General features: G+C 46.1%; 1 protein-coding gene across 2 annotated transcripts; it reads left to right on the forward strand.

Annotated features, from left to right (window-relative positions):
- The first annotated feature begins 366 nt into the window (after positions 1–366).
- slc2a4rg (SLC2A4 regulator) lies at positions 367–26,313 on the forward strand. Of its 2 annotated transcripts, XM_067240095.1 has the most exons (9): positions 367–823; positions 1,685–1,929; positions 17,210–17,310; positions 18,434–18,678; positions 20,740–20,840; positions 21,478–21,757; positions 22,223–22,333; positions 22,804–22,931; positions 23,068–26,313. In XM_067240095.1, the coding sequence occupies exons 1-9, from the start codon at positions 542–544 to the stop codon at positions 23,177–23,179; spliced, it is 1,605 nt and encodes a 534-aa protein (XP_067096196.1). In that variant the 5' UTR covers positions 367–541; the 3' UTR covers positions 23,180–26,313. The 2 variants fall into 2 exon arrangements, with proteins under 2 accessions (XP_067096196.1, XP_067096197.1); XM_067240096.1 differs by lacking the exon at positions 22,223–22,333.
- Positions 26,314–26,734: the final 421 nt, after the last annotated feature.

Below are 26,734 nucleotides of genomic sequence, written 5' to 3' on the forward strand. Positions count from 1 at the left end.
TTAGGCTGATGTTTAGTTCAGAGACTTTGCATACTTGAGAGCAACAAGCTTCGCATATCACTGGCTTTAAGCTTATCTGTTCTCTCACTTTTCACCGGCTAAACACCGGCCGGCGAAATGGAACGACACACCCCCACAAATTTGAAGAAGAAGAGTGATTGACATATCCAAACTACCCAATCCACTGTCTCCTCGCAGTGGACGCGTGCCAAAATTGAATGTTTACGTATTCGAAGAGCCAATAGAAATCAATTGGAGGTGGGGCATCAAGAATCTCTCCTGCTTGCACGCGCAGGGGAGTGGGGGCGTATTATTCTTTTAGAGGAAAAAAGCAAAACATTCTCTTATTCCTTACCGGTTGGCTTTTGGGGTGTCCCGGTTGGTGGAGAAGTCTTTACAATAGAGTAGAATAGAGTAGCTGAATGTCAGACATCGTTTGTAGAATATCCTAATAAATGTATTTAATTCCAGCCTTCTGCACTAAAATCTATAGAAAGCTGGTAACCTTTCTTTAGTAGTCTACAACTTGTCCTGCCTTATTATGAATTCAAAACGTCTGTCAGACAACTCTCCTGTTGGAATAAGGGTTGGTGCATCGAAACAAGCGGATATTGACAGCCATGCAAACGGTACCAAAATACGCGACATGAGCGTCGCTTCAGCGGACAGCAGTGTCCTACTGGCATGCACAAACGGGCCCACATCGGGATCTGTCCTGTACACCATCGTGCTTGACGATGGTTCTTTGAGGGAAGTTACAGACGACAACGTCGCTCTCAATGGGACTAAGCAGGGAGACAGGAGACAACTGGACATGAAAAAAGTAGGTGTTATGTTGAAAAGATTGCACTGTGTGTGAAATTGCGTAACAAAACGAAAAACAAAAATATTGAAAGGAATAAAAACGTAAAGTCCATGGAATTAAGATAGACTAGACTTAATGTAGAAGAGTTACATGTCTTTTCTATCATATTTTGCAACAGTTATTTGGTGCTACGATGTTGCCAAATCCTGGCTGCTGCTCTGCCGTAACAACTGCAGAGCAGTGGCACTGTGACATTTGAAGCAGCTAACGTTTATTGTATTACTGTCCTACATTCTGAAGTTAAAATATTACTTTTAAGTCCTCCGTAAATATTTACAATTAATGTTAGTGAATATAATTTGCTAAAATGGCCGCTCATTTCATGTTCAAAGTTTAAAGGAAAGGGGGTTGGTACTCAAAAGTAATTTCCCCATCCCCCATAGCGAGAGTGAGAGCCAGATCTGAAGGGGAGGGACAAAGTTTTGAAGTATTTTTTCTTCTGACATTTGAAAACCAAGTGAACACACTGAGTTTAGCCAAACATGAAGAGTTACAAATTAAGTAAACAAAGTATCAGACACTGTTATATTGTGACAGGCACATTTAAACTAATACCCTATTTTATTTGATCACACAAAAGGAACTACTTTATGAGGATCTGCCTGACAATTATGTGTTTACTAATATAAAAGGTTTTATGAATTGGGTTGATTAATCATATCAGTCTTTCAAATAAAAACATGTTAGAGTCTCAGCGAGAGTGGATGTGAATCTGATGGATTCTTGTTGACAGTGCCTCCTAATGGCTGCAAACATTCAATGACAAAGTTCTCATATGACCACAAACAAAATAAGATTTGAGTGTTCCTTTTCTTGCAGACCATCTGTGGTGGCCATGGCGACCAGAAAGACACAGGTCCAAGTGGGGTCCTCAAGAGGGCCAGTCCCACACACTGTCTCATTTTAAACGGTCAGAAGTCAGATGGACTTATGCAGTGTGACACCAGGCTGGCAGGGAAACATCTTGAGGTGGTCAACGGTTACCAAGCAGCCCAGGGGCAGAAGATCCCACCTGAAGAGAGACACCCTCTCTCCTCATCCCACATACCTGTCCCCAGACACAGGTAGGACTCATATTTAGTACATGGTTACTAACCTCTCTAGTACACTCTAGTATCTACTCAGTAGTTATACACATTCTTTAACATGTTTTGAATTCAAATGTAACATTTGTAAATCTTTTCTTTGGCAGTACTTCATTATAAAACTATGAATGGCTGAGACATTTGAAACACATTGTAATTGTGACCATTCATAAAGGTGGATTTCTGTCTAAGGTTATTTATGTACAAGTCAATTTAAGATGATGTTTTAGGTTGTTAATGAAAATGAAAATAGCTCAAGGTATTGGGTGTTTCACCATAATGAAAGGACAAGTCATGTATAAACGGTTGGATAGCATGGAATTCACCCTCTGGCTCTAAATGTGGTTTAGACATGAAGAGTGTGAGGTTGGCCTGGTCAGGTGACCACGTTAGTGTTCCATCCAGAATATTCCCCAGAGGACCGCTTTTGTAGAATATGGTCAGGATTTCTAAATCACCTTGTGACGGGGAGGCAGAGGAAGGCTGAAATGACTGTGTGGGTGTGGACTGATAAAGTCTGAATTCAAACGGATCTTAATGGGATACTGGGCCTGAAAATAAGGCCTAATGGGAGCATGGCTCATTAAAAAAATCAATAGCTTGTGGTACTTTTTATCTGACACACACACAAACACGCACACACACATGCACACACACACCCACACATGCACACACACATACACGCACACACACACACGCGCTAATGTATTGTGCTACATTCTTTGATAGTGATCAACTGTGTGTCATGTGCTTGTGTCAATGATATGCAATGCTTTTTGCAGTGTTGAGCACCTTCCCTTGTCATTTTGATAGTAAACACACTGCACACACACAGAATTGTGCCAGACAGTGAGTGTGTGTGTGTGTGTGTGATAGTGATCGGCTGAGGCAGCACAGACTCTGAGGCAGCACAGATTCTGAGGCAGCACAGACTCTGAGGCAGCACAAACTCACTTGACACTGCTCCCTGAGGCAGGAGCAGCAGCAGAGTCGTGTCCAGGGACTCATACAGCCAGCGCTCTGATAACACTGCTTACATCATTGGGGTGAGGTCTGGGGACAGCTGCAGGCTCCACTGGTTATGAAGCACTTCTTCTTCATTTAAGATTTCGACTGGTTGTAACAATTGCCCATGCAAAGTCTGTGCTGGAAGGAAGAGGCAAAGTAGAGAGAGTCTGTGTATGTGTGTGTTTGTATGTGTGTGGGTGTCTACTGCTTAGGGCATAACAGCGCGGTTATAAATTAACAGAACGCCCTGAGGTGGTAGTTGGAACTGGAAAGTGCTCATTTTAAATCCACTGAGGATCCTGATGCAGTAAGTTGACTATGCTGCCTCTAGAGGATGATAGGGGGTCACTCAAGATCCTGATCAAAGAGAGTGGTCAATACTTAAATACTGGAGAGTGGAAACACATTTGAAAGTGAGCTGAAGACTAGGAAGTAGGAACTAATCTAAAGGGTCACAGTAGCAACAAAGGCCTCTTCAAATGTGGATTTGATGTAATATAATGAGATCACTTCTAGGATTTCTCTGGACCGCCAGCCAAGGTTTGTTGTGGTTCTGGGTAAGTGGACAGGGAGCAGTCAACATGGAGGGGAGAAAACCATTTCAGATCGAGGTGAGAGGTGAACATGGCAGCTGTGTCACTCTCTTTTACACACTCACACACTCTCATAACTCATTTAACCCCCAAACATTTAACCCTCACACACACTCCACTGTTGGCTAAAGAGGGCATGTTCGATCTTGCACATTCCCTATGGATACCGTGTTGTCATACATGACAGCATGCATGTGAATGTCACATGGTGATAAGGGAACCAAACTACTCCTCACATCCTAACCGTCACTATAGGGAAAACACTCAGCAGACTCTAGTCTGGAGAAGGATTTACAGGATTTATCAGCCAGTCAATCAACAGATTTAATTTACAGATGGAATACAATCCATTATTTCATATTTTATTAGAAATGTATGTTTTCAGATTTCCTGCTACACTGACCTGAGTCGCCAGACGGTTTGTTACACATATCCATCTGGGAAGTTGTCCTTGGAAACAGTTTGGAAAAGGGCAGGCACACATACATCTGGGAAGTTGTCTTTAGAAGTAGTTTGGAAAAGGGCAGGCACTTAAAAAAAAAAATGGCAGGTGATTGGATGAACCATCTGTCTGTCACTTTCTATCACAGTCTGTAGCTTGAACCACGCCCGTATCTGCCTGGACGCTGATTGGTCCGAAACACTGTGATTGGTGGATAACTTGGTGGTGGTTATCTTGGAGCTTGGCAAGATGGATTATAGCGTGCTAGTCATCTTGTGAATCCAGCTTCCTTGCAAGGGTAGTGACACAGTGGGATAACTGTACGAGTAGGAGGATGGGCGGGGCACTGGTCAGGGTCAGTTACTGCAGTCTTGCTCCAGTCCCTCCATTGAGTCAGTTAGCTGTTGATGATCACAGTGCTGAGCTTGGAACCTAATCTTCAGGGTGTGTTGATGACTCGGAAATTTTTCCAAACCTATTGATTGAGGTCAGGACTAAAGAGGAGAGGGGCTGCAGATTCTCCACACGTGCAGAACAGTAGAGAACATTGGGTTTTATTGCTTTATGGTCTGGCTAACTGTACCTGGTGATGCACTGTATGGCTCTGTCCTCACCTCCTCCCACAAGCCAGCTGTCACACTTGGGATTTTCTGCTCGGACAGTGGGTCAAGCACCCAGCCTGTGTGTGTGTGTGTGTGTGTGTGTGTGGTGTGTGTGTGTGTGTGTGTGTGGTGTGTGTGTGACTCACTCATCATGTGCATCTGTTTCACCATGTGTTCCGTTTACAGGAGTCCTACAGATTGCTACTTTGTGGACAGTTGTATGGTGTCAGCAAGATGTCCAAAGCTAACAAGCACATGGGTTGTGTTGGTATGATCACACAGCATCTGGCCATGCTACATTGCAGATATGCACATTGCAGATAGCTAATGTGATTTCCGTGTCAGCCTTGTTAGATTGTAGCTGAGTAGCTTCACACACGTCTGGGATGTTTATTGAGGTCGCTGTTGTGTCAGTGTCATTACTGTAGGCATGTCTGGACTAGCCTCTCTACCGGGTTGACATGAAGCACTTGTCAGGGCCGTTATCAGTGTTGGATACAGCACAGTGACAACAGAACACAAGTGTGAAAGAAGCATAAAGAGCTGAGAGCAGATTTCTGTTGTCAAATGTTTTATCTTCTCATCTGTCCTCTGCCAGGTTTTGTCATTAGGGCTGATGCAGCCTCGACAGGGCCAGGGGAGCTGGAGTTGGAAGAGACTGACTCTTATATAATATAACTGCTTTGGCTTCAGGTCAGTCAGCCAACATCAAGGCCTCCGCCATGTCCCCGCCCCCCCCCCCCCCCCCCCCCCCCAACCCTCCCAGAGTGAGTGTGTGGGTGGAGGTGTGCCTTTACATGTACACTATCACATCAGCAGTATGCCAGGAAAAAACACATTCAAACAAAGTCACTTGTAGTCTCCCACCCCTGGACTTCGTAAAATGCTCTTAGAAGAGAAATGTAGGACGACCCTGCTGTCTGTGCAAACAGAACCTAACAAAGAGTTATCACAAGCACCGAGCGGTCAAAGGTCAGCAGAACACGGAGAGGGCGGGGCATAAGAGAGTGCTCGGCTGCTAGCATGCGTCTGTCACAACCGGCATGTCAGCTCCAGTATCTGGGATACGTGCGACATACTGGAGACCATTTATAACCCCGGACTGCCGCGTGCCTCCCTCTGGTCCTGCTCATCCCAGCTCTGGGGACGGAGGTTATACCTACTACTATTATTACTGACTGTGTTAGACCAGTCACGTCTCCAAGATTGATTCTTAACTCTCCTCTGATTTGATCACAAGGTTAAACCCACCAACGGAAGCACTTTCCATTGAGTGAAAGGGTGTTTAGGGTGTGTGGTTTGTTGTGTTTTAGCGAGACAATCCGCTCACTGGAAGTGAAGACGAGAACTGAAATCAGTTTCATTACCCCGAGGAGTGGGAGGTAGGAATGCTCTGTGACGATCGTTGGTGGTTCTGTTGCAACCTGTGTCGTAATGCACACAGCTCAGCACTTCAAATATGATTTCTTAAGTTGGCATCCCTAGACTTCTTAATGGTGGAGCACTCCATACGTGTCCATCTTCAATCGTACGTGCTTCTTAAGACATCGTATTCCAACAGCCCATCGAGTGCACAGCCGTAGCGGTGCTGTTACAGTCCGCTGGATATGTGAGGGAGGAGTTGGAGGGTGGGGTTTGGGGGAAAGCAGAGGAAACTGCTGTTGTGCAACACCAATCCCAACCCTGCTAAATGCTTTATAGCTCCCTCACCCACGCTAATACACACTTATATAAGACCTCCTGATCAGTCTTATGACAGTTAGCAGACATTTCTCCCTCCCTCCCTCCCTCCCTCTCTCTCTCTCTCTCTCTCTCTCTCTCTCTCTCTCTCTCTCTCTCTCTCTCTCTCTCCCTCTCTCTCTCTCTCTCTCTCTCTCTCTCTCTCTCCCTCACTCTCTCTCTCTCTCTCTCCCTCTCTCTCTCTCTCTCTCTCTCTCTCTCTCTCTCTCGTTTTCTTCTCTCCCTTTCTGTTCTTCCACCCCCTCCTCGTCAGACAAGCAACAGCTGCTCCTTGCCTTCTATCCTCTCCCCATTTCACTGTCTCTCTCCCACATTTCTCATCTTTCTTTTTGTTTCTCTGAAGCTTGGACTCTTTTTCACCCCTCAACCCCTCCCCTTCTCATTCTCTTAGCCAGGCATCTTATGGTGTACAGCTATGAAGTGTCCAGTGGTCAGTACTAGGCTGGTGTTAGATGTGAAACCGTCTCCATGTGTGGTTGTGAAGAATTTGACCAGTTTGCAACTGGTCAGAAACTATCAACAACATCAGCTCCAGGAACAGTCAGTACCGTACATGGTGAGCATGTTTACAGTAGAGATGAGGGGATCTTTAGACGGATGATGAAAAGCCTCTCTCCATCTCCTACTCCCTGTCCTGCAGCCCTCTGCCCTGCCACTGTCCGTCTCAAAGACGTCAGAGTAAAGCCTGCTCAAAGCTAGGGGGTGAGTAAGTAAGTAAGTAAGACTTTATTTATATAGCACTTTTCATACAAGAATTGCAGCTCAAAGTGCTTGACATTAAAATCAACAAAAACAATAATACAGTCACAGGGTGAGGACCCTGTGACCAGCCCCCCCTCTGGCTTCCAACACTGTCTCAATATCTGTCAGGCACACACACACGCACGCACACATGCACACTCATACACAACCTTACAGATGCCCCCACACACACAAACACACAGTTTCTCGACCCGTCTAGGCCTTGCGTAATTCAGCGTCATAAGTCAAACCAGTCCCTTGATGACAGGAGGTGAAATCCAGGCCAGCCTGAAAAGGGCAAGTCTGAGTCCTCCCTTGTCTGTACTGAGACACATGGCCTTCACACTGGGCAGCCTGCTCACCTAGCTGTTTGGACCCAAATGACAGTTTTTACATGTTGCATTTGATTCCTTTTTGTTTACAAATGACCTCCGAGTACTTGAAAGTTAGCTAGGTGGTATGACTTTGCATGTGTGTGCGGTTATGCGTTTTTGTGTGTGTGCTCTAACATTGCACATTGTTAATCCAATTTCTCTCTACCCTTCCGCCATCCCCTCACTTGCCCCCTCCCACCACCACCCAACCCCGACCCCAGCTGACTAGAAACCTGTTAGAGCGGTTCTGCTGGCTCAGCTGCCCCCCCCCCCTGCAGGTGACTACATAATGCACAATTGGTCTTGCACCTTGAGCAGACATTACTAGTCAGTTACATCCCAATATGGCCCTGCACCCTCTGCAGGCTTTACAAGTCAAACTGATCCACAGATCAGTAAAGATTTAGTTGAGGAGAATTGTTGAGTATTGACTCTCCCTTGACACTGATTGGTAGAATGCACGGTGATAATGTTAATCCTCATTACTATTATCAGTACTATCTGAACAAGATAGTCGACTATTAACTTTATAATAATGACACATTTCCAATACAGATTCTGTATTACTATGTAGTCTTGTGAATCTATTCTCGCTCTCTTCTTCTTCCTCCCTCAAGTATTCTCCTCTCACCTCTAACAGGGAATATAGCTTAGAAACAAATTCAGAAAGAATCTCAGTCCTGTTCTCCTCTCAGTCCCTGTTAATGTGCTGAGATATTTATATCACCTGCTATATTAGCTCCACATGCTCACAGAGAGAGAGAAGTTGTCTACTTCAGTTTTTTTGTTGTTTTCTCTCTCTTTCCTCTCTCTCTCTCTCTCTCTCTCTCTCTCTCTCTCTCTCTCTCTCTCTCTCTCTCTCTCTCTCTCTCTCTCTCTCTCTCTCTCTCTCTCTCTCTCTCTCATATATATATATATGTTGTCTCTCTGTTTCTCTCCTCAAAACTAGTTGTCGAGGAGTCTAGTGAGATATTCCATCAGAAAGGCTCATTTGAACAGTGGGCACTCTCCGGTACCCCTGCTCCACTGCCAAGATAACATGGAGATATCCGGCCAAGGGAGGCTCAGAAAGTAGCCGTGCTTAATCTTCCACTGGTGTATTCCAGTATCAACAAGTCACAGCACAAAGAGCTGTGTGTGTTTTGTGTGAGTGCGTTTTTGTGTATGTATGTGTGTGTGTGCTTGTTGGTGAGATAGAGCCGAGCTTTCCTGCCTATGGCCGTCAGACCTGTCTTTTGCACATGTATAGTGTTATGATAGCACCTTAAGCGTGTGTGTGTGTGTGTGTCTGATTTCCCCGTCAACCTGACAGATAGGTAGTGGGGAATTTTGACATTTTCCCTCACAATTGAACTCTTTATCTTGACTGTCAACACGTTTGGAAAACAGGGAAAGAAGAATTAACGGTAAACCCTTCCTTTTATACCATGTCTTTTTGGTGAATAGATGTACAACAAACAACCGCTTCTTCCTCAGACCACCACAGTTCCTGAGGTTTGGCTAGTTTGTGGTTCAGCTGAACCTGGTCTCTTCCTGGGGCTTGGATCCGGTCTGGACCAGAAACGGTCAGTGTAATATACCAGCCTGTTTACCCTCACTCTGCTGCTCCGCTCTGCTGGCCTGCCATAAGTACACTCCATAGAGAGAGAGAGAGAGAGAGAGAGAGAGAGAGAGAGAGAGAGAGAGAGAGAGAGAGAGAGAGAGAGAGAGAGAGAGAGAGGGTGGGGGGTTGGGCTTGTCAGATAGAGGCAGAGAAAGTGGGAGAGGAGTTAGAAAGGAAGAACTGAAGTTTTGTAAAGAGGGAGGGAAAGAGAGAACGTGAGAAAGATACAAAAGGGAAAGTTAGTGTGAATGTTCTCCTTTTACCCTGGCCAAGTCCACTTCCCTTCAATACTTTTTCTTGGGTTGTTGTTTGTTGCGTTCCCAGAGCAGCTGTTGTTGGTTTTGATGCTGTAGTTGAATGTTGTGATCAATACACGTAATCCCTCTGTTTGGCTGTGGGGGCTGGGAGTGGAGCAGGGTGTGTGTGTCGCTGACGAGTCTTGGCTGCCGGGAGGGAGCGGTATCTGTGGGTCAGACGGCAGCTCTTCAAACACACACAGGCCATTTTGGGTCCCTCTACCCTGGCCGGCAGGCTGTCCATGTTAGGTTATGGCATGACCGGTGTTGGCAGCATCTGCTAATCTGTTGTTGACAAACGACATGGCCATCCAGGTCTTGCTTATAACACCCATCAGTAGAATAGATAGGTATCTCTTTAAATCCCCATCAATGGATCACATTTAATAGATCCCCATCAATAGACCCCCATCAATAGATCCCCTATAGATCCCCATCTATAGCCTTTGATGGCTGTTGGACTGTGCCCCCTCCCAGTCTAATTGACTGAGTGGCTCCATGTTGTGGTGCTACTCTGGTGTGCTCTGGGCTACTCCTCTCCAGTTCTCTGGAGCGCTTCTCTGCTGAGAGGAGGATAGGATGGAGGGGAGGAGGGAGTCACTAGCCCCACCACATCCATTCGCTTTGTGCCTTAAGGTGTACCCTTCCCCATTAAAACAGGTCATGCATGTATAATGACAAAAACACACAAGGTTAAGCATACCGACCCACACAGACGGAACTAGCACACAGTTATCTCTCTCTCTCTTTTCACTCTCTCTTAGTCTTTGTCTCTCTCTCTCTCTCTCTCTTTGTTTGTTTGATTAGTTCAGCTGTTTAGCCTCAGATGTTTCCAAGGCTGTTTATTTCAGCTCTGTGTTTACACTAGGAGGCCCTGAGCAGGAGCTGCCACATATCCTCACACAGGCACGCACCAGCACCCCCCCCCCCCCTCCCCACACACACACACACACACACACACACACACACACACACACACACACACATACACACGCGGACACAGATGCACCCATCCATGCACACATACACGAGCGAGAATACAGGCATGTAGACACACAGTGATACAGTCCCAACCTGGATATTGCGTGTTTGTAGAATCTCTGAGTCAGAATCTTAGTTCGGGCTGGAAAGGATAGAATCTAGAAGGAACTATCCCTCTTACTGTCTTTCTTTATTTCTCTCTCTCTCTCCTTTATTCTATCTCTACTGAGCCCACACTCCATCCATGTGAAGGAGTGAATAGTCCTTTCACTCAGAGCCCAGAAGGTATTTGGCGGCATGAAAAGACAGTTAAGGAGAGTTAGGGAGAGTTGGTTTGAAGCAGGGTTCTTGGTTGGCTTTAACAAACACATGAAACCAGGGCAGAGGCCTGCTCTAGCTGTGATGGCATGACAGAGGGAGAAATCATCCCTGGAGACGCCCTGGAGAGAGGGAGGGAGGGAGAAGGGAAGACGAGGGATACTGATTGTTTGCATACTAACCACCCTTCCTCTAGTTCTGTGGTTAGGTTTGTAGAGTCTCTTTTCCTTGGTTCAGATCAAGACTGTGTGTGTGTGTGTTTTTGTTCTATTTCCTGTCACTCTCCTCCCTACTCCCCACAGCCGGAGATTTCCAGGCCTCATCTTTGACGAGATGCAGAGTGAGCTTTGTTGTTGATACTTGATATCCACCATTTTGTTATGGTTTCCTTTAACACCCGGAGTACAAAAGAACCTTCAATTATTCATCAGGGCTTTGAGACGACACTGCAGGTCAGCATGTCTCAAGTACAACAGCCCTCATGCATCAAATGGAGTCGATTTAAATGGGGTTTCAATGTGCATTGTAATAAAGTACTTTTATGTGGAGATGTGGAGTCATGACTTAAATTGGAACTAACAGGTTTCTCTGCAGTAAGGAAACCATGTTTTCACTAGAATAGTTATCAGCTCAACAAAAAATAAGGCTGCGAAAAGAGAATTCCCTGTGGTCACATAGCAACACTGTGGCTATTGGAATAGAGAGTTGTTACCATAGCTACAGGTTAACCTTCAGTAGTGTGTCGCTTGACACCAGACTGGTAGAGCTGTTGTCAGCATAGAATGAGGCTTTACTCCTGCTCTACTGAACACTCTACTGAACACAATCTTGCGCGTGTCCGTGCTATTCTCCGACATGCACTCTAACAATCACTGCTGATAGACGGCCTTTTGTACAGCCCTATTTGTGATACCGTGGCGGCAGGAATTTAGCTGTGGCGGGCCGCCATCAACATAGAGGAAACACTGTACTAAACACTACTGAACACTCTACTAAACACTCTCCTGAACACTACTGAACACTACTGAACACTCTACTAAACACTACTGAACACTCTACTAAACACTCTACTAAACACTACTGAACACTCTACTAAACACTACTGAACACTACTAAACACTCTACTAAACACTACTGAACACTCTACTAAACACTCTACTGGACACTACTAAACACTCCACTGAACACTACTAAACACTCTACTGAACACTCCACTGAACACTCTACTAAACAATCTACTGAACACTGTACTGAACACTACTGAACACTCTACTAAACGCTCTACTAAACACTACTGAACACTACTGAACACTACTAAACACTACTAAACACTACTAAACACTCTACTGAACAGCACTGAACACTACTAAAAACTCTACTGAACACTACTGAACACTCTACTAAACACTACTAAACACTACTGAACAATCTACTGAAAACATTATCCCCATCTGAGGCTCCTTTGAGCACTTTACTAGACACTGAACACCACAGGGGAATCATGTTTTGACTGTGTCTATCTGGTGTTCTGGCTCAGCACAATGGTATGGGCTGTTTGTGGTCAGGCCCTTACGCTACAGATAGCACTTGAGGATTCAAAAGAGCCTTAGTGTGTGATGACTGAATGGTAGACATTAATGCCCAACTGAGCCAAAATGTTGTCTGTCGGTGAGGTCTATAGATAGCCGTTCTATAGGAGACACAGCATGTGTTGACCACAGTGCAAGTAGGAAAAGTGAGACAGCACAATCCCATGTTGTAACTTTGAGTAAGATTGGGTTTGACTTTCACAAAGAGATATACCATCCATAGCAAAAGACTATCAGTCAAGCCAATGGGACACACAAAGGGGAAGAGAGAGAAAGGAGGGAAGAGAGTAGATTATTGGTGTAAACATGCAGATGACTGAACTGTCACTGCCTGCAGAGAGAGATAGAGGGAGGGAGTGGAGAGGACGTTACGTAACATGGCAGAGGAAGGGGGGCTGTGGAAGGGAGGGGGGTTTCTATTCTTAGGGGAGGTGGATGGGGCAGCTGGCCGTAGTTGCAGGGTAGCTGGGAGAAGGGGAGGAGGAGGAGGAAGGGGTGCAAAAAGAGGGCCACATTTCCTGTAGGCTCTCTGTCCTCTCTACACCAATCATGTTTCAAGAAAATAATTCAGAGAAAGAAAGAGGGAATGAGAGAGAGAGAAGGTGGAGACGTTTGGTGTAATATCAAAACACACATTAGTGAGAAATACCATGTGTGGATAATACTATGCTCAAGTGGTGTATGTGTGTGAATGGGAGAAGAAATATGTTTTAGAAATGAATTCATCTCGGGACCATCACTGTGTGTGTGTCTTTATGCCGTTTTAAGACAGATGAGAAGTTTGTTTATCCCTTCCCCCATTACCCAAGGTCACAAGTATCAGGCTCCATGTCAGTCTCAGCTAGCAGCAACTGTCAATGAATGACACACGCACACACACACAAACTTGCAGACACACAAAACACACCAGCACACACACGCATACACACATGCAGAACACACTTCATATTAACGCACACACATTAACACACTTAACAATAACAGGCCTACCAAAACACACTCACTTGCATCTGTTTTCCCTGTATGAGCTCCATGTTTATGTTTCCATACAGCCTAAGCTTCAGCCTTGCTCAGAGTGATTGGCCTATGTTGACTCCAGCCCATACAGGACAATGTAGTCATGGGTTAGATGAAGCGAGTGACAGCTGATTCAGCAGATTTTTGAAGACCGTTTCTTCTTCTTTATTTTTGTCTCCTTCTTCGGCCTCTGTGTGTGCTCTATAAAACTGTCTGCCGTAGCCTCTCTAGCTCCTGAATGGAAGTGAATGAGAGCCATGGCCTAGCTTGGCCGTGTGTACTAAAACCTCCTTGGGCAAAACAGGGATGATAGAAGGGGGAATGAGTGTATGAGGAGGAGAATATAAAAGAATAGAGTTTGAATAAAAGTCCGATAGAGGCGTAAAAACACCCAGGAAGACTTTCTAGGGTTTTCTGAACCACAAACATGCTTTTGTGACTGGCAAACTTTTGGTCATGTGGGTTTGCTGGTTTCGGTGGAATTTGTATTTTTTTTTGTGTGTGTAGCGGGTGTGTGAGTGTTACCTTACAGTGTGCACATACAGTTGTGTATTTGTGTGTGCTACTTTCTTGTGAGCTGCAGTGTGTGTGTGTGTGTGTGTGTGTGTGACCACGCAGGCAGAGCATGGCACTGTCTGGTGATTTATACTGAGTCAGTAACTGAAGGAGCCCTGCCAGTGTTTTATATATAGGGGAACAGCCCCATCTCCAAAACAACTATTTAGCACAGGACACGGGTGTATTTCCTTCAACATATACACAGATACACACCTTCCAATTGCCTAGCTTTCAATCTACTGTGTTTGAGAACTTGACATGCATCTGAAGTTTGTTTTTAAATTAATCGAAGTAAGTAAGAGTCTTCAGCTGCTGTTTTTCCTCCTGACGATAAAATTGCTGCTCTGTAATCTTTGTGTGTGTGTGTGTGTTGGTGTTTTTGTTTGATTTCGCTTGACTTGTTCACTTAAGCTGCCCTATCAGCTGTCATGCTGCCAAAGGGGCGAGTCCTGGCCAAGTCAAGGCCAGAAGAAGTGGGCGGGAGGGAGGAAGGGAGGAAGGGAAAGAGAGGGGGAGGGAGGGATGGAGAGAGGTACGGAGGGAGGGAGGGAGGAAGAAATAGAGCTAGGGAGGGAGGGAGCACGTATTCTAGTGTTCAGGCTGCCTTAGTCTTCACTGCTCACTCCAACCTGCTGTGTGATCGCATGCACATATACTCACACACACGAGGGGTTAAGGGGAGAAGACACATCCATTAATAAAGTGGTGTAATACCTTCGGGAGGAGACCAGCTGTGTTACTACAAATACTCAGTCTCAAAGTGTGTCAGCAGTATGCTTGTAAATGTAACTACCTGTATGAATAGTATTGGTACTACAGTAAATATCTCAGGTATGTGTGTGTTAAAGAGGGTGAGATGATGGAGGACAAATATGTGTAGGAATGCAGTGTGGGTTGGAGTGTGTGTGTGTGTGTGTGTGTGTGTGTGTGAGAGAGAGAGACAGAGAGAAAAGGTGTTCTAAGTGTCAGGTTTCAGTCCTACCTTTCGTGGGTGTCATAAATATACCACTGTTAATCGGAGGGCCCTGTAAACATGGGTATGGTGCCCCGCCCTGCTCTCTGTTGACAGTGTGGTTCTTAGCTCTACAGCAACCCAAAATAAAACCCAGGAAGAGTACAGATGGGTGCACTGGTGCTGTACAGCAGTATTTCAGAACTGCATGGTTCCCTCAGAATCAGCAGTGAAGAAACACACACAGAGGGTGTGTGTTTGTGCACGTGTGTGTGTAAATATGTTTAAAGCGAGTCAGGTTATTATCTGTGTGGATCTTTTCTTGATTCCGCTTGTGTTGACCATCTGTCCATGTGACTCCCTCATGTAAACATTGATACAGGATAAAGTGTGTCTTGTTTAGTGCCAGTATTACCACAGGAGTTGGTAAACTGCAGGCCAAAGGTGTCAATCTTTAGGTACTACCTAGAAGTTGCATGCACACCCCCACACACATGCACACTCCCCCTCTACACACACGACCAGGCTGTGTTTCGGTAAAAAACAAGTCTGTTGGTGTCGGGAAACCCAAAGTAATGGAATGACTCAGTCACAGGATATCCAGAGGAACGAGTGTGTTTACAACTAAATCTGTGTGTGTGGATGCAAGTGTTTGTGTGTGTGTAGGTGTACAAATTCTGGACTGACCAAAGGAACAGGCATCACTAGCACAGCATGACTGAACAATCCTAGTTGTTTAATTGGAACACATCGACAGACAGTCTAACCTTGTTTCTATCGCCATGGCAATCCTTCCTAGATAACAGAGTATAACTGTGTGAAACTGGACACATCTTATCTTTTTTATCTGGACCCAGCGAGTGTGTCAGTGTGTATGTGTTTTCAGAGGCTCTGAAAATGAACAACACACTCATGCAAAGCCGCATGCCTTGTGTCCCGCACACACATGCAGGCACATCATGTGAAAAAGGAGGCCTGTTTGTGTCTGTGTCTGTGTGTTATATTAGGAGATTGCTTCATATCTGATGCATTCCTCCCAGATCTCTCCCCATCCAGCCATTATGGCTCGCTGTTGGACGCTGACCCAGTTAAAGGAGAAACACAGAGGTTTTGTCAGCTTCTCTGTGCGTGTGTGTGTTTTATACAGAAGTTCTCTTTAACGTGGTATCATGTGTAAGTGTGGAGCGATTTACCACCAAACTTTTAGTGCTGTTCCAGTGTATGTTTGTAGTCTTCCTGAAGTTTTGGCTGTGTTTGTGTGTGTGTGTGTGTTAGAGAGAGTGGATCTTTGCCAAGGCTTAGGGCTTGGCTGACAACGCGCCTCAAACCAGTTTGCTCTGGTTGTGTAGTGGAGCAGGACCGGGTGGGAGCAGGGCCTCTTAAAGCTGCAGAACGTTTGATTGTGTGTGTATGTGTATGCTAACTGTGTATGGTTTTTACTTTTGCATGTAGTAAATACTGTTGCCGTATGTACATTTGTTCCATCAGTTTTACTGACTTCGATACAGCATAACTTATGTTATGTAACATGTTCTGGGGCTTGCCATTATGTACTGTATGTGGAGGGAGGAGGAGGGGGTGTATGATAATCGACAATGAGGAGAGAGAGGAGATCAGAGGAGAGGAGATTGTAGTGTTGTTTGAAGAAGAGATCTCTACTGTATTTCTGATCACAATGTTACTGGTTACTGGAGACTCTGTATTTGTTATTGGATTATTGTCTCTCAAAGACTGCCCTGTTCAATGTGTGTGTTTTTGAGTGCATGTTTGTGTGTTCAGTTGTCTCAGCCAGTCTGAGCTAAGTGGGCAGTGGAGACTGCTCTGCTGGGGATAGGCCCCTGCTTGGTAAGGGGAGGTTAAACCAAAATGTTATCCCTACTTTTATCTACTCTCTCTCTTTCTACTTCTAACATTCTTCTTTTATGTAATCCCCACCAGCACACCATCCTCCTACGAAGCAGTGTCATGGAAATATAACCCAATCCACCAACACAGACACATACCATACACCATAAACACACACCATAGACACACAGGTCTATAGCTATGTAGATCCATATGTATGTAGATAGTGAGTGCTTACTGTGTCTGTGGCAACTGTTATGCTAATATTACGATTCTGTGATGAAAGCCATGTGTTGACTGAAGGTTTTTAAAACAGTATAGAATGAATCGTTATCTTTATCTTGTCAAAGGAAAATTTCAGCAATCACAGGGGACGTGACCACAGTCTTTATTATTGTACTGGAATTTTCCACTACATGCCATAAAACAGTTTGTTATTTTGTCTAAAGAAAGCAAGGTCTTGTGTCAGGAACTGTGGTATTTAACCACCCCTTTTGTGGTTGCCAGGTTTATTTGCAGTATAGGTACTGTGTTTATTTTGTTTGTCAACAGTGTGTCCATGGAGGGTAAAATCGCTGTGTGTTTTTGTATGTGTTGCAGGAAACTATCAGGTCATGCTGACAAGGAAGTGATGGCTGCTACCGTCCTGACCAGCCTCTCCACTTCCCCCCTGGTCCTCAACCCGGCCTCTGCAACCACAGGTAGGAGCCCAGAGAACACCCACCTTACCTCCCCCCAAACCACCCACCCGCCCCCCTAACCTCCCTGGTACACTCCCTAACTGATCCAGACCGGAGTAAAAACTGTTTAGGAACTAAAAACAGTTTCTGACTGACCCAACGGTGACCAGTTGGGTGGTCTGGTGCTTGGTTTCAGCACCAGTCTTTTATTGTAGTTAATGTTTACCAGAGCCGGCCTCTTCCTGCCAACTGCCTGGCCTTGCCCCTGTCGTCATGGCTGCTGTAGCCGTAGCCGCGTCATGCGTCATTACCACAGCAGTCATCACCCTGACGGTTATCTCCGTGCCAACCTGGGTAGACGGGCAAAGCGCTATGCTCTATTTATATCTCAGCTGAGCGTCATCATGCCAGTCCCCTGCTCTGGGTTTGTTTTTGTTTTTATGTGATCAAACGAAAACAGGCAGCGATAGGGCAGAGTTGAAGCCCTCAGAGTGGGGCTGTTTAGGGCCCTGCCAGACCCAGGGGATGGAAAGGCAAGGGAGGCTTGGGCTCAGGGGCCCTGCTCCAGGACCTGGATACAAGCTGGCCTGGAGGAGCCACTCAGAGCCGACGGTGGGTCTGCTCTGGGGCATCCGAGAGGGGCCAGCTTCGTTATGTCCAAAACCTCCAAACACTTCTGACCTCTTCCTCTCATCCCCTGCTTACGCCAGGGATTTGAACTTCTCTGCTGTGGCACTGGGTGGAGTCACACACAGTCACACACACACAACTGAACTTTCGACCGAGTGGAACTCTACATGAACTCTTCACACTGTTTATTATAATCATAATTTTCACAAATGTGTATGACTGAGAGAGATGTTGTCTCCTCTGGGTATTAGAGCTTTATGTGAACGGGTCTATATGCGGGACCTCTTTTATCATCATCCTATATAAGATAATCCCCTCTGCCCTCATTGGATGGTTTCATGGATGGTTTAGGTCTTATCTTTCATTTCATCTACTTGTTATGATGTCTTAAAGTATTAGCTGTAGCGCATCGGTCAAAAGGCCACAGTTCAGGGGTATTTAGGCCAGGGGTGACTGTATAACACTGTGGTGTATTGTGTTTGGTGGAGTGACTGGGTTTCTCCTATCTGTCTAGCTGCAACCCTCGAGGCAGCCAACAGGGGGTGGAAGGAGGCCCTGTCAGCCAGCTACAGCAGCTCCACCAGTGGCAACTGGAGCTGGGATGCCAGCGACCAATCTGTGCCCTCCACGCCGTCTCCGCCTCTCTCCAACGACACCAGCAAGAGCTTCCTCCTCTCTTTCCAGGGTGACGACATCATCCAGGATGTCACTGAGATCACGCACTTCCTGTTTGAGGACCCCATACCCCGGAAGCGAAAGGTAGGGGTGGATTATGGGTTCAGGGTGTGTCCCTGAGTGTGAGTGGTGGGGTTTGAGTGTGAGATGGTCCACAGGAATAGGAAGAGTACAGCCCGTCCTAGGTTCCTCTCCACCAATGAGATCACTTTGCTCTGGCGTGCAGCGTTCCCTGATCCTTGATGCCAGGGTCTCCGAAACGTCTGCATAGTAAACATATTTCAATTGATTTAGGATATTCTGACAGTACCTTGGCGTGGAGCGCCACCGCCTGTCTTCTTCTACGCCTCCGAGGGGGAGGGAGGGCCTCCTCTCCCTTCCCCCTTTTTCCCCTCTTGTCCTTTCATACCATGGAAGCAGTCCAGAAGGAGGAGGTGGTTTCAGTATCAAGAATCCTTTAAACTCTTCATCCACCTCGGAGAGGAACAGGTGGGATTTGGGAAGAACGGAGGGAGGGAGGGGGTGTAAAAGAGGAGGAGGGGTTAGAGGGGAGGAAAGAATGAGAGCTATACGAGCAGAAGGATGTGGAGGAGGTGAAGTCTCGGGCTGGAGGAGTCTCCCAGGTCCCCCTTCTGGCTCCTAACCAGAAGAACGTGCTAGCACTTCCTTGACACAGCAGTGCCAGACAGGGCAGGAGAAGGTGTACAGAATACAGGTATCAGCCCCTGTACAGGAAAGAATCCCTCCCTGCCTGGCCTGCTAGAGTCCTCCTCATCCGCCCACCCTCGCGGGCACACTGACTCACTCTACACTCAACTAGCACTGAGAGGATTAGCAACTTGGGTAATTATAAGAGAATTATTGTAATGGTTTATTGATGAGGAACAAATCCTTTAAACTTGAAGTCTTCTGTGATGGGTTGAACCCCGGAGATTTGCTTTGACTCAAGTGTGACATGGGATGTGTGGTAATAGACGTGTTCCACTGAGAATACACTGCAGTACAATTGACCATATTTTCATTTTGCCCATTTGCTTCTTTGACATGAAGGCCACTTTCACATGTTAGTACCACCAGACATCTGAGGACATGCTTATGACACAAGGCATCAGCATTTTGTTCAATCATTGTCAGAAGAGAGATTCAAGCCCATTACTATGTGCCTGTCTAAACAGCTATGATTGAACAAGTTAGGCAGTGAAGGGTTAACGCAATCAGGCATAGACCTGTTCCATTATCCTCTCTCTTTTCTTTCATCTTTCTTTCCTCTCCCTTGTTCCTCACGCTCTCTCTCCTCTGGAAGCTGGTGAAAGATAGCACACGCCCACCTCCTTTCATTAGTGCAAATGCAGGTCCCAACCCGCCTGACACCCGCCCCCCCCCCCTCCCTCCCTGGGAGAGACAAACTACCTTCCATCGTCTTAGAACAGGGGGTGAGAGTAGAAGGGATTGATAAAGAGTTGCCATCTTTTTTTTCGAGATTTATTTCACATCAAACTGAAAGGAACAGCTTTCTGAGCAGTATCTTTTTATGGTATTGAAAGGATGCAGTGTGTGTGTGTGTGTGTGTGTGTGCATTGTGTGCCCGAGGTCAGTCAAATCCCACAGTGGAGATTATGACCATTGAAACATTATGGGCACTTAAGCACTCTTGCCCTCCACCCCCCTCAAAATGTTTACTTAAGGATTATGCCTTTATGCCCCTGAGCAGAGAAATCAAGCTAGACAGAGACAGTGGGAGAGAGAGCAGAGAAGAACTTCATCTCTGATTGGTGTGCATACATATTTGTGTATTACTCACTGTTAACCAATCCCACATTCATGGGGCTGGTTGTATGGTGTCAGTATTCCTCACATTGCTGCCCTCTATGTGCAGAATCACATCCCAGTCTCAGATAGGTGTGGTTGTTTGTCTTTTGCCGGCCTCTGGACCTTGGTCCTTCAGCATGATAACTCTCTCTGTCTGCCAGGAGCCAAGACCAGCCCTCAATAGACATGACCCCAAGGCCCCAAGGGTCCTACTTTTGGATTGCTCAGATCCCTGAATTTTCTGCCACGAACACTGGGTACCATGCCTATAGTGATCCTGATGGTGCAGTACTGTGATCTGACCAGGGGTGGCGGTGTGTTTCTTGTGTGTTTCAGAACTCCATGAAGGTGATGTTCAAGTGCTTGTGGAAAAACTGTGAAAAGGTCCTCAGCACCTCCTCAGGAATCCAGCGGCACATCCGCACTGTCCACCTGGGGTAAGCCACCAATCACAGAGCAGACACACAGAACAAAACAAAACATCCGATATTCATCACCAGTGTCCATGTACCAGAACCCCAAAAACGTGTATGACTTGTCGAGTATAGTATGTCCTGAGGAGTTAATCAGACTCATTCAGGTCACCCAAATTGGTGTTCCCCCAGACGAGGAGTCCTGTCTCCTAGTCTTGTATCAGGTGCCATGAAGCGAGATGCTTTCCTGTCAGAGGGTTTTTATAGCCTACTGTTGCTACCCTGCTCTTTCTCTGTATCCCGGGTGGGAGGGTGGTTTGGTACTGGTCATAGATCAGGTTTATACCCTCTCTACCCTACACCCCCGAATGCCCAGGGTTAAGATTAGAGGGAAGCATCTGATTCCAGCTCCAACATGGCTCTGGCACTCAAAGAACTGGACATCGATGCCCCCTGCTGGTTGAATACAGTGTAACCTTCCCACTGCAAAAGTCTGATCTCGTCGGTGTTACTCATACTCGGCGATCAGAAACGCATGTATCTAAACTGCCTCAAGCTAATGTGGTGATTTCATAAATCATCCTAACACTTGGGGGCTTTCAGCCATTTTCTAACCAGGATCCATCTGCTGCTCACCATGGTCCTCTGTCCTCTCCTCCAGGCGCAATGTGGACTCTGACTACAGTGATGGGGAGGAAGACTTCTACTACTCAGAGATCGAGGTGAACATGGACAGCCTGTCAGAGGGCCTGTCCAGCCTCACGCCCACCTCCCCCACCACGGCTGGCCCCCCCCCCGTCTTCCCCCTGTCCTCCGTCGACGTCCCCCACTCCGAGCCCTCCCACATCTCCTTCCGAGGAGGACAGAGCCACCCTCCAAGTCTGCTCAGCCAATCGGCTCCCTCTACTCTCTGCCACATCCGCACGGACCACGCCTACCAGGTAAGGCCTCACGCACACACACATACACACACACAAATATACATACACACTCTTTGGCTTATTGAACCTAACTGTACAGTTGTATGCTGTGTAGATGTTGTTGACTGGCTAGTCCTGCTTCTGAGGCTAGTGTTGTATGTCCGTTTCGTGGCACAAGGTGGCTGCTTCCCATGTATTGTGCCTGGTTCATATCAGGCAGAGCAATAGGAGGCTTAGCTTTACGACAGATGGTTCTTTGGTTTACAAGTTCATAAGGCGGAACAGCCCCCCTCGTCTCTTCACCAACCCTCTTCTCTCGTTTGCTCCGGTTTCCGAATCCTTTCATCCTCACCTCTTTTGACTTCCATCTTTCTCACTCACTCTTGTCCTCTGTCTGTTCATTCGTCCGTCCTTCCATCTCTCTCTCTCTCCATTCCTCTCTCCCTGTCTCACCTTGTGTGGTGGTGCTGTGTGTGTGTGTTGCAGGCCACAGCTCCAGTGAGTATCCCAGTGTGTTCGGAGCTGGCTGGGCCAGCCTCTGGTCGTGACATCAGTGTCTCCTGGCAGTCCCCTCACACCATTTTTAAAGGCTTACCGGTGAGGCTTACCAGGATTCACCCTCATATCGATCACCCCTTTTTTCCTCTTTTCTCCACACCCAGTCTCTCTCTGTCTTTCACGGCATTCAGTCTGGTTTCGACCTCCCTCCCTCCTTTCCTTCTTCTTCTTTGTCTCTTTCTACTAACTCTTGCTTCCTTTGCTCTCCATTCATGTCCATGTGTACCGGCCTCTGCCTTAGCCCCTGCCTTAGCCCCTGCCTCAGTCTCTGCCTCAGTCCCTGCCCTAGCCTCTGCCTCAGTCCCTGCCTCAGTCCCTGCCTCAGTCCCTGCCTCAGTCCCTGCCTCTCTGGTATGTGTCCAGGTCTTCATTGTGGTACTAAACTCAGCCAGTGTTGAGTGTAGACCAGTAGCACTGGATGGCCACCGAAGGAGAGATTCAAATGCATGTGGAGTCAGAGAAAGCTGCTGTGATTGGTTACAAAATGTCCTGTGGCTTGCGTCCTTCAGGGTCCTCTGGTTCAGGTGAGGTCAGTAAGCATTGGAGAGAAGAGGCAGCCCGCCCCCAACATCCACACCACTGTTAGCAAAAGCCATGCTTCAACAGCCCTCTCACCCAAACCTACCCTGGGAACCAGGTAAAGCTGTGTGTGTGTGTGTGCGTGCGTGCGTGTGCGTGGGCTAGTATGCCTGTGCCTTGTGTGTTTGTCCTTGCTCGGTGAACTGTGGATTGGTGTACGTGCTCTTACTTTGTATCATTGCCTTGTTGCCTAGGAAACCCCGGGGGGAGGCGAAGAAGTGTCGGAAGGTGTACGGCATGGAGAAAAGGGACATGTGGTGCACAGCTTGCCGCTGGAAAAAAGCCTGCCAGCGATTCACCGACTAAACCCCCACCGCCCCCTCATTGCTGAGATGAACTCTCCCTCTGCCAGCGTTTCACTGAGGTGGACTCTTCCACTGAGGAGATTAAGGGGTTTCAATTTGATGAAGCTCTCAGGGCACGCACTGCTTCCCCCAGCCTACCTGGGGTCTGTCTGCTCAGCTCGCTTCTCCTAATCCTCAGAAAGAAAACAAACTGATGAAAAAAAAACTATAAAAGAAAAAAATCTTTACGAAAAAGAACTTCTGATTGGAACTAATTGGAAGAATGAGATAAATGGAACAATGTTCAAAAGTGGTTCAGAAGTTTAAGATTTGTTTTGTACTAATGATTTTTCCTGCCTCCATTAGAGGGCAGTGGTTGAAGATTTCAGATAAGCTTTTGTTACTCAACATGTTCTTTACTGGTCAGAGAACCATGTCATATACTGTGTTCTGGGTTTCTTCATGACAATATGTTGGGATTTCAAGCTAACTGATGTTTGTCAAAGCATCTTTTTACAATTTCTGTGTTTGACTGTCAAAGGACAACAAATCAGCCAAAGGAAGAATCATTGTCTCTTTGAAGCTTCTGTAGCTTTGCACAAACTTGTTTAAGGCATCACAACCAGTAGCAAGATGTTAGGTAGCGGATAATGCACAGCTACAAAGCTATACTTTGACCTCTATAAATAGCAATTTAAATACACTATACTACCCCTTTGCAGCAAAATTTCCATTACATATTATTTTTTCTCTTATCCTTTCTATAGAGAAATATGCACCTTAAACTAATTAACTTGTCTTTCAATGAATACGCTCCAAAAAAGGGTATTTATATTCCTTAAATTGATTATATTCAACAATCTGTTGCTGGGGTAACTAGCAGTTGCGCTGTGCAATCAGCAGAATTTGATCATGTCCTTTTGCTTCTAAATGGTCATTGCTCCATAGGGGAGTTCAGCCAGAACATCTCTGTAATGTTTCTAGTATCTGGCTACTTTCTCAATGTGAATGGTACCAGTTCTAATGTGTTAGTTTATACAGTCTGCTATTTACCTGGTATCCGGTAAGGATCCTCAATCATCATCAAATGATCAAAATATATGACCCAGTTCTTTATGTTTTTCACATTCAAAGTAGTAGGTTTTCCTGCTAATTCTTATGTTGCCAAGTGGATTGAAGGAGTCACAATATAGATTGATGTGTTAACTCATACCAGGTAAATACAAAACTGTTCCTTGGTTTTTGTTCACAGGTAGATCGTGATCCATGTTATATGATTCTTTTGGTAGGACTGTGGATTCTTAAAGCCTGCCCATGGGTCTTCATCCTGCCTGACTATGTGAGGAGCATTTGACTTCATCCTCAGAGTACTTTACAACTGTACCATTGCCCCTTTATATCTCCTAGTCTGCTTCAACCCTCTGGGTACATGCAGATATCCACATTAAGGAGTAGTCGCTTCATAGAAAGCAGAACTTTGGATTCTTCTGAGATGTAGATCTATTTTTACAAGAGGCTCAGGCTTTCTCCTCTGATTGTTAGCAGCTCTTTGAATGTAGTTTCTGCTGTCCTTCTCCCCCTTCAGCCCTCCCCGTTCCCTAACCCTAACCCAACACTGACCCACAGCTACTGTCATCACACATGACATGTTCACTGCATTATAACACACACACAGTGCAACTGTTCCTTTTCGTCTTAGCTGAGTTCGCCTCAATGTACAACTTTCAATTCCCTGGCTGTAGGAAATCTGTTGCCATAGGAACGCCTGTGTTATCAGTTGTTGGCACTGTGTTTTAGTTGACGAGTTGTCAGTTTGAATAGGATCCCCTGACACAGCTAACAGGCTGTTATTCGTTTGATTCATTTGATTACAGGTGAAAACGACAGACTGGATCGCATTGAGTTTACCATGTTTGGTTAATCTATTCATAGACAATTGAACTGGCAGATATAGCCAGTCTTCTCCTTGCCTGTGAGGCAATATTGTCCAATGGCATCTCAGAAATCAACTGTCTCTCTCACTTTCACTGGTTGGAGAAGGCAGTAAGCAGGTCTCGCTTTGGTCAAATACTTCACTAAGTGCCAATGAAAAGAACATGACAATTCAAGAATGACCTACCTAATTAAATTGCACTAAATTGCACTGCACAAATATGTGTTTTTATACATGGAGATTTTATACACATATTTTGAAGTGAAATAAATTTTAGTTTTGGTGGTCGTCACTGCTGGTTGGTTTTATGGGCTTTCAGGGATGGTGCAGCTGAACTTGTTGGGTCCCCCATGAGCAGGTGGTTTGGTGTGTGTGGAGCTGACCACAGTGGTGCTGGTGTCTGGTGTGTGTGGAGCTGACCACAGTGGTGCTGGTGTCTGGTGTGTGTGGAGCTGACCACAGTGGTGCTGGTGTCTGGTGTGTATGGAGCTGACCACAGTGGTGCTGACCACAGTGGAGCTGACCACAGTGGAGCTGACCACAGTGGTGCTGGCGGTGCAGTGAGTAGCAGCATGGCAAGGGAAGTCCCAGTCGTCCTGTTCTGTCCGATGCGTCACCTAGACTCGAGTACAGAGGGCTCAGAGGACCTCCCTGACCTGGCCCTCCAAGCCTGTCACCCAGAACAGACACTCTGCTCTGATGCCAGTCCTGATCTAACCACCAACTGTTGTTGTCTTGACAACAGATACTCCACAGAATGCCAGAAGTTTGTTTCCTTATGTAATCAGCTTTCACAAACCCTCGGTCTTCCTTTAAATAGAGGCTTAAGCCTTTTAGATGTTCTTCTGATAGGAGTGGGTTTGTACAGTTGTTGTCTTACCCACCTCTCCAAGCTCTCTCTCTCTCCACCTCCAGTTAAAGCACTTGTGAGTTTGGCGTTCTGGCAGCTGATAGGCTTTGTGAAGCCAATCAATAGTCATGTCTCCTGCACCTGTCCCCACTCCAACTGCCGTTTATTGCACTAACGTGGACTACAGGGTCACAGGTCAGGCACATGTCAGTATGACCTGGCCTAAGATGGACCCTTGATGGTACCACATAATGGGGTACCAGTTGCTAACTGATTGTGGATCAGCCTCCACGGGTAACTCAGACATTTTGGGGTTATGGGAGTTGGAGTGGGGACCAACCAGTCTTTGATTGGATGTGTGTGTGTGTGTGTGTGTGTGTGTGTGTGTGGGGGGGGGGTCTGGAGCTTCATGAAAATGGGAAAATAGGCAAGCAGTGACAATGAAGAGATGGGAGTTGTAGTTTCAGGCCTTTCCTGTACATATGCAACAAAAAGGAACCATGCGGCTTGTTCAGTTAGGATTGTTTTCTGTGTTGTTCTATTTCTGTTTTATGAAAAGGAAAACATTTTTTAAGTAGAGTTGCTCAGAATTATTTCTTCTATTTTTTAAAAGGCAAACGAGAAACTATAGTGACTTTGTTTATTGTAGATTAGAAGCAAAGGGGAGAGAAAAGAAAACACGTGAATGTAAAATCTACAAAAAGAAACGTTTTTTTTTCTCTTCCTGTTTTGGACGTTTATTTTCTTCTGCGTGTAGTGAGCCTGTAGAGAGCATTCCGACTTCAGTATCTACA

This window comes from Osmerus mordax, chromosome 7, assembly GCF_038355195.1.
Source record: "Osmerus mordax isolate fOsmMor3 chromosome 7, fOsmMor3.pri, whole genome shotgun sequence".
Lineage (NCBI taxonomy): Eukaryota > Metazoa > Chordata > Actinopteri > Osmeriformes > Osmeridae > Osmerus > Osmerus mordax.

What these genes read in the sequence shown, in the direction of transcription:
- slc2a4rg (XM_067240095.1), top strand. Translation starts at nt 542, where the DNA reads ATGAATTCAAAACGTCTGTCAGACAACTCTCCTGTTGGAATAAGGGTT. An exon ending in CCCGGCCTCTGCAACCACAG is followed by an intron (nt 17,311 to 18,433) that starts GTAGGAGCCCAG and finishes CTATCTGTCTAG; the next exon opens with CTGCAACCCTCGAGGCAGCC. An exon ending in AAACCTACCCTGGGAACCAG is followed by an intron (nt 22,932 to 23,067) that starts GTAAAGCTGTGT and finishes CTTGTTGCCTAG; the next exon opens with GAAACCCCGGGGGGAGGCGA.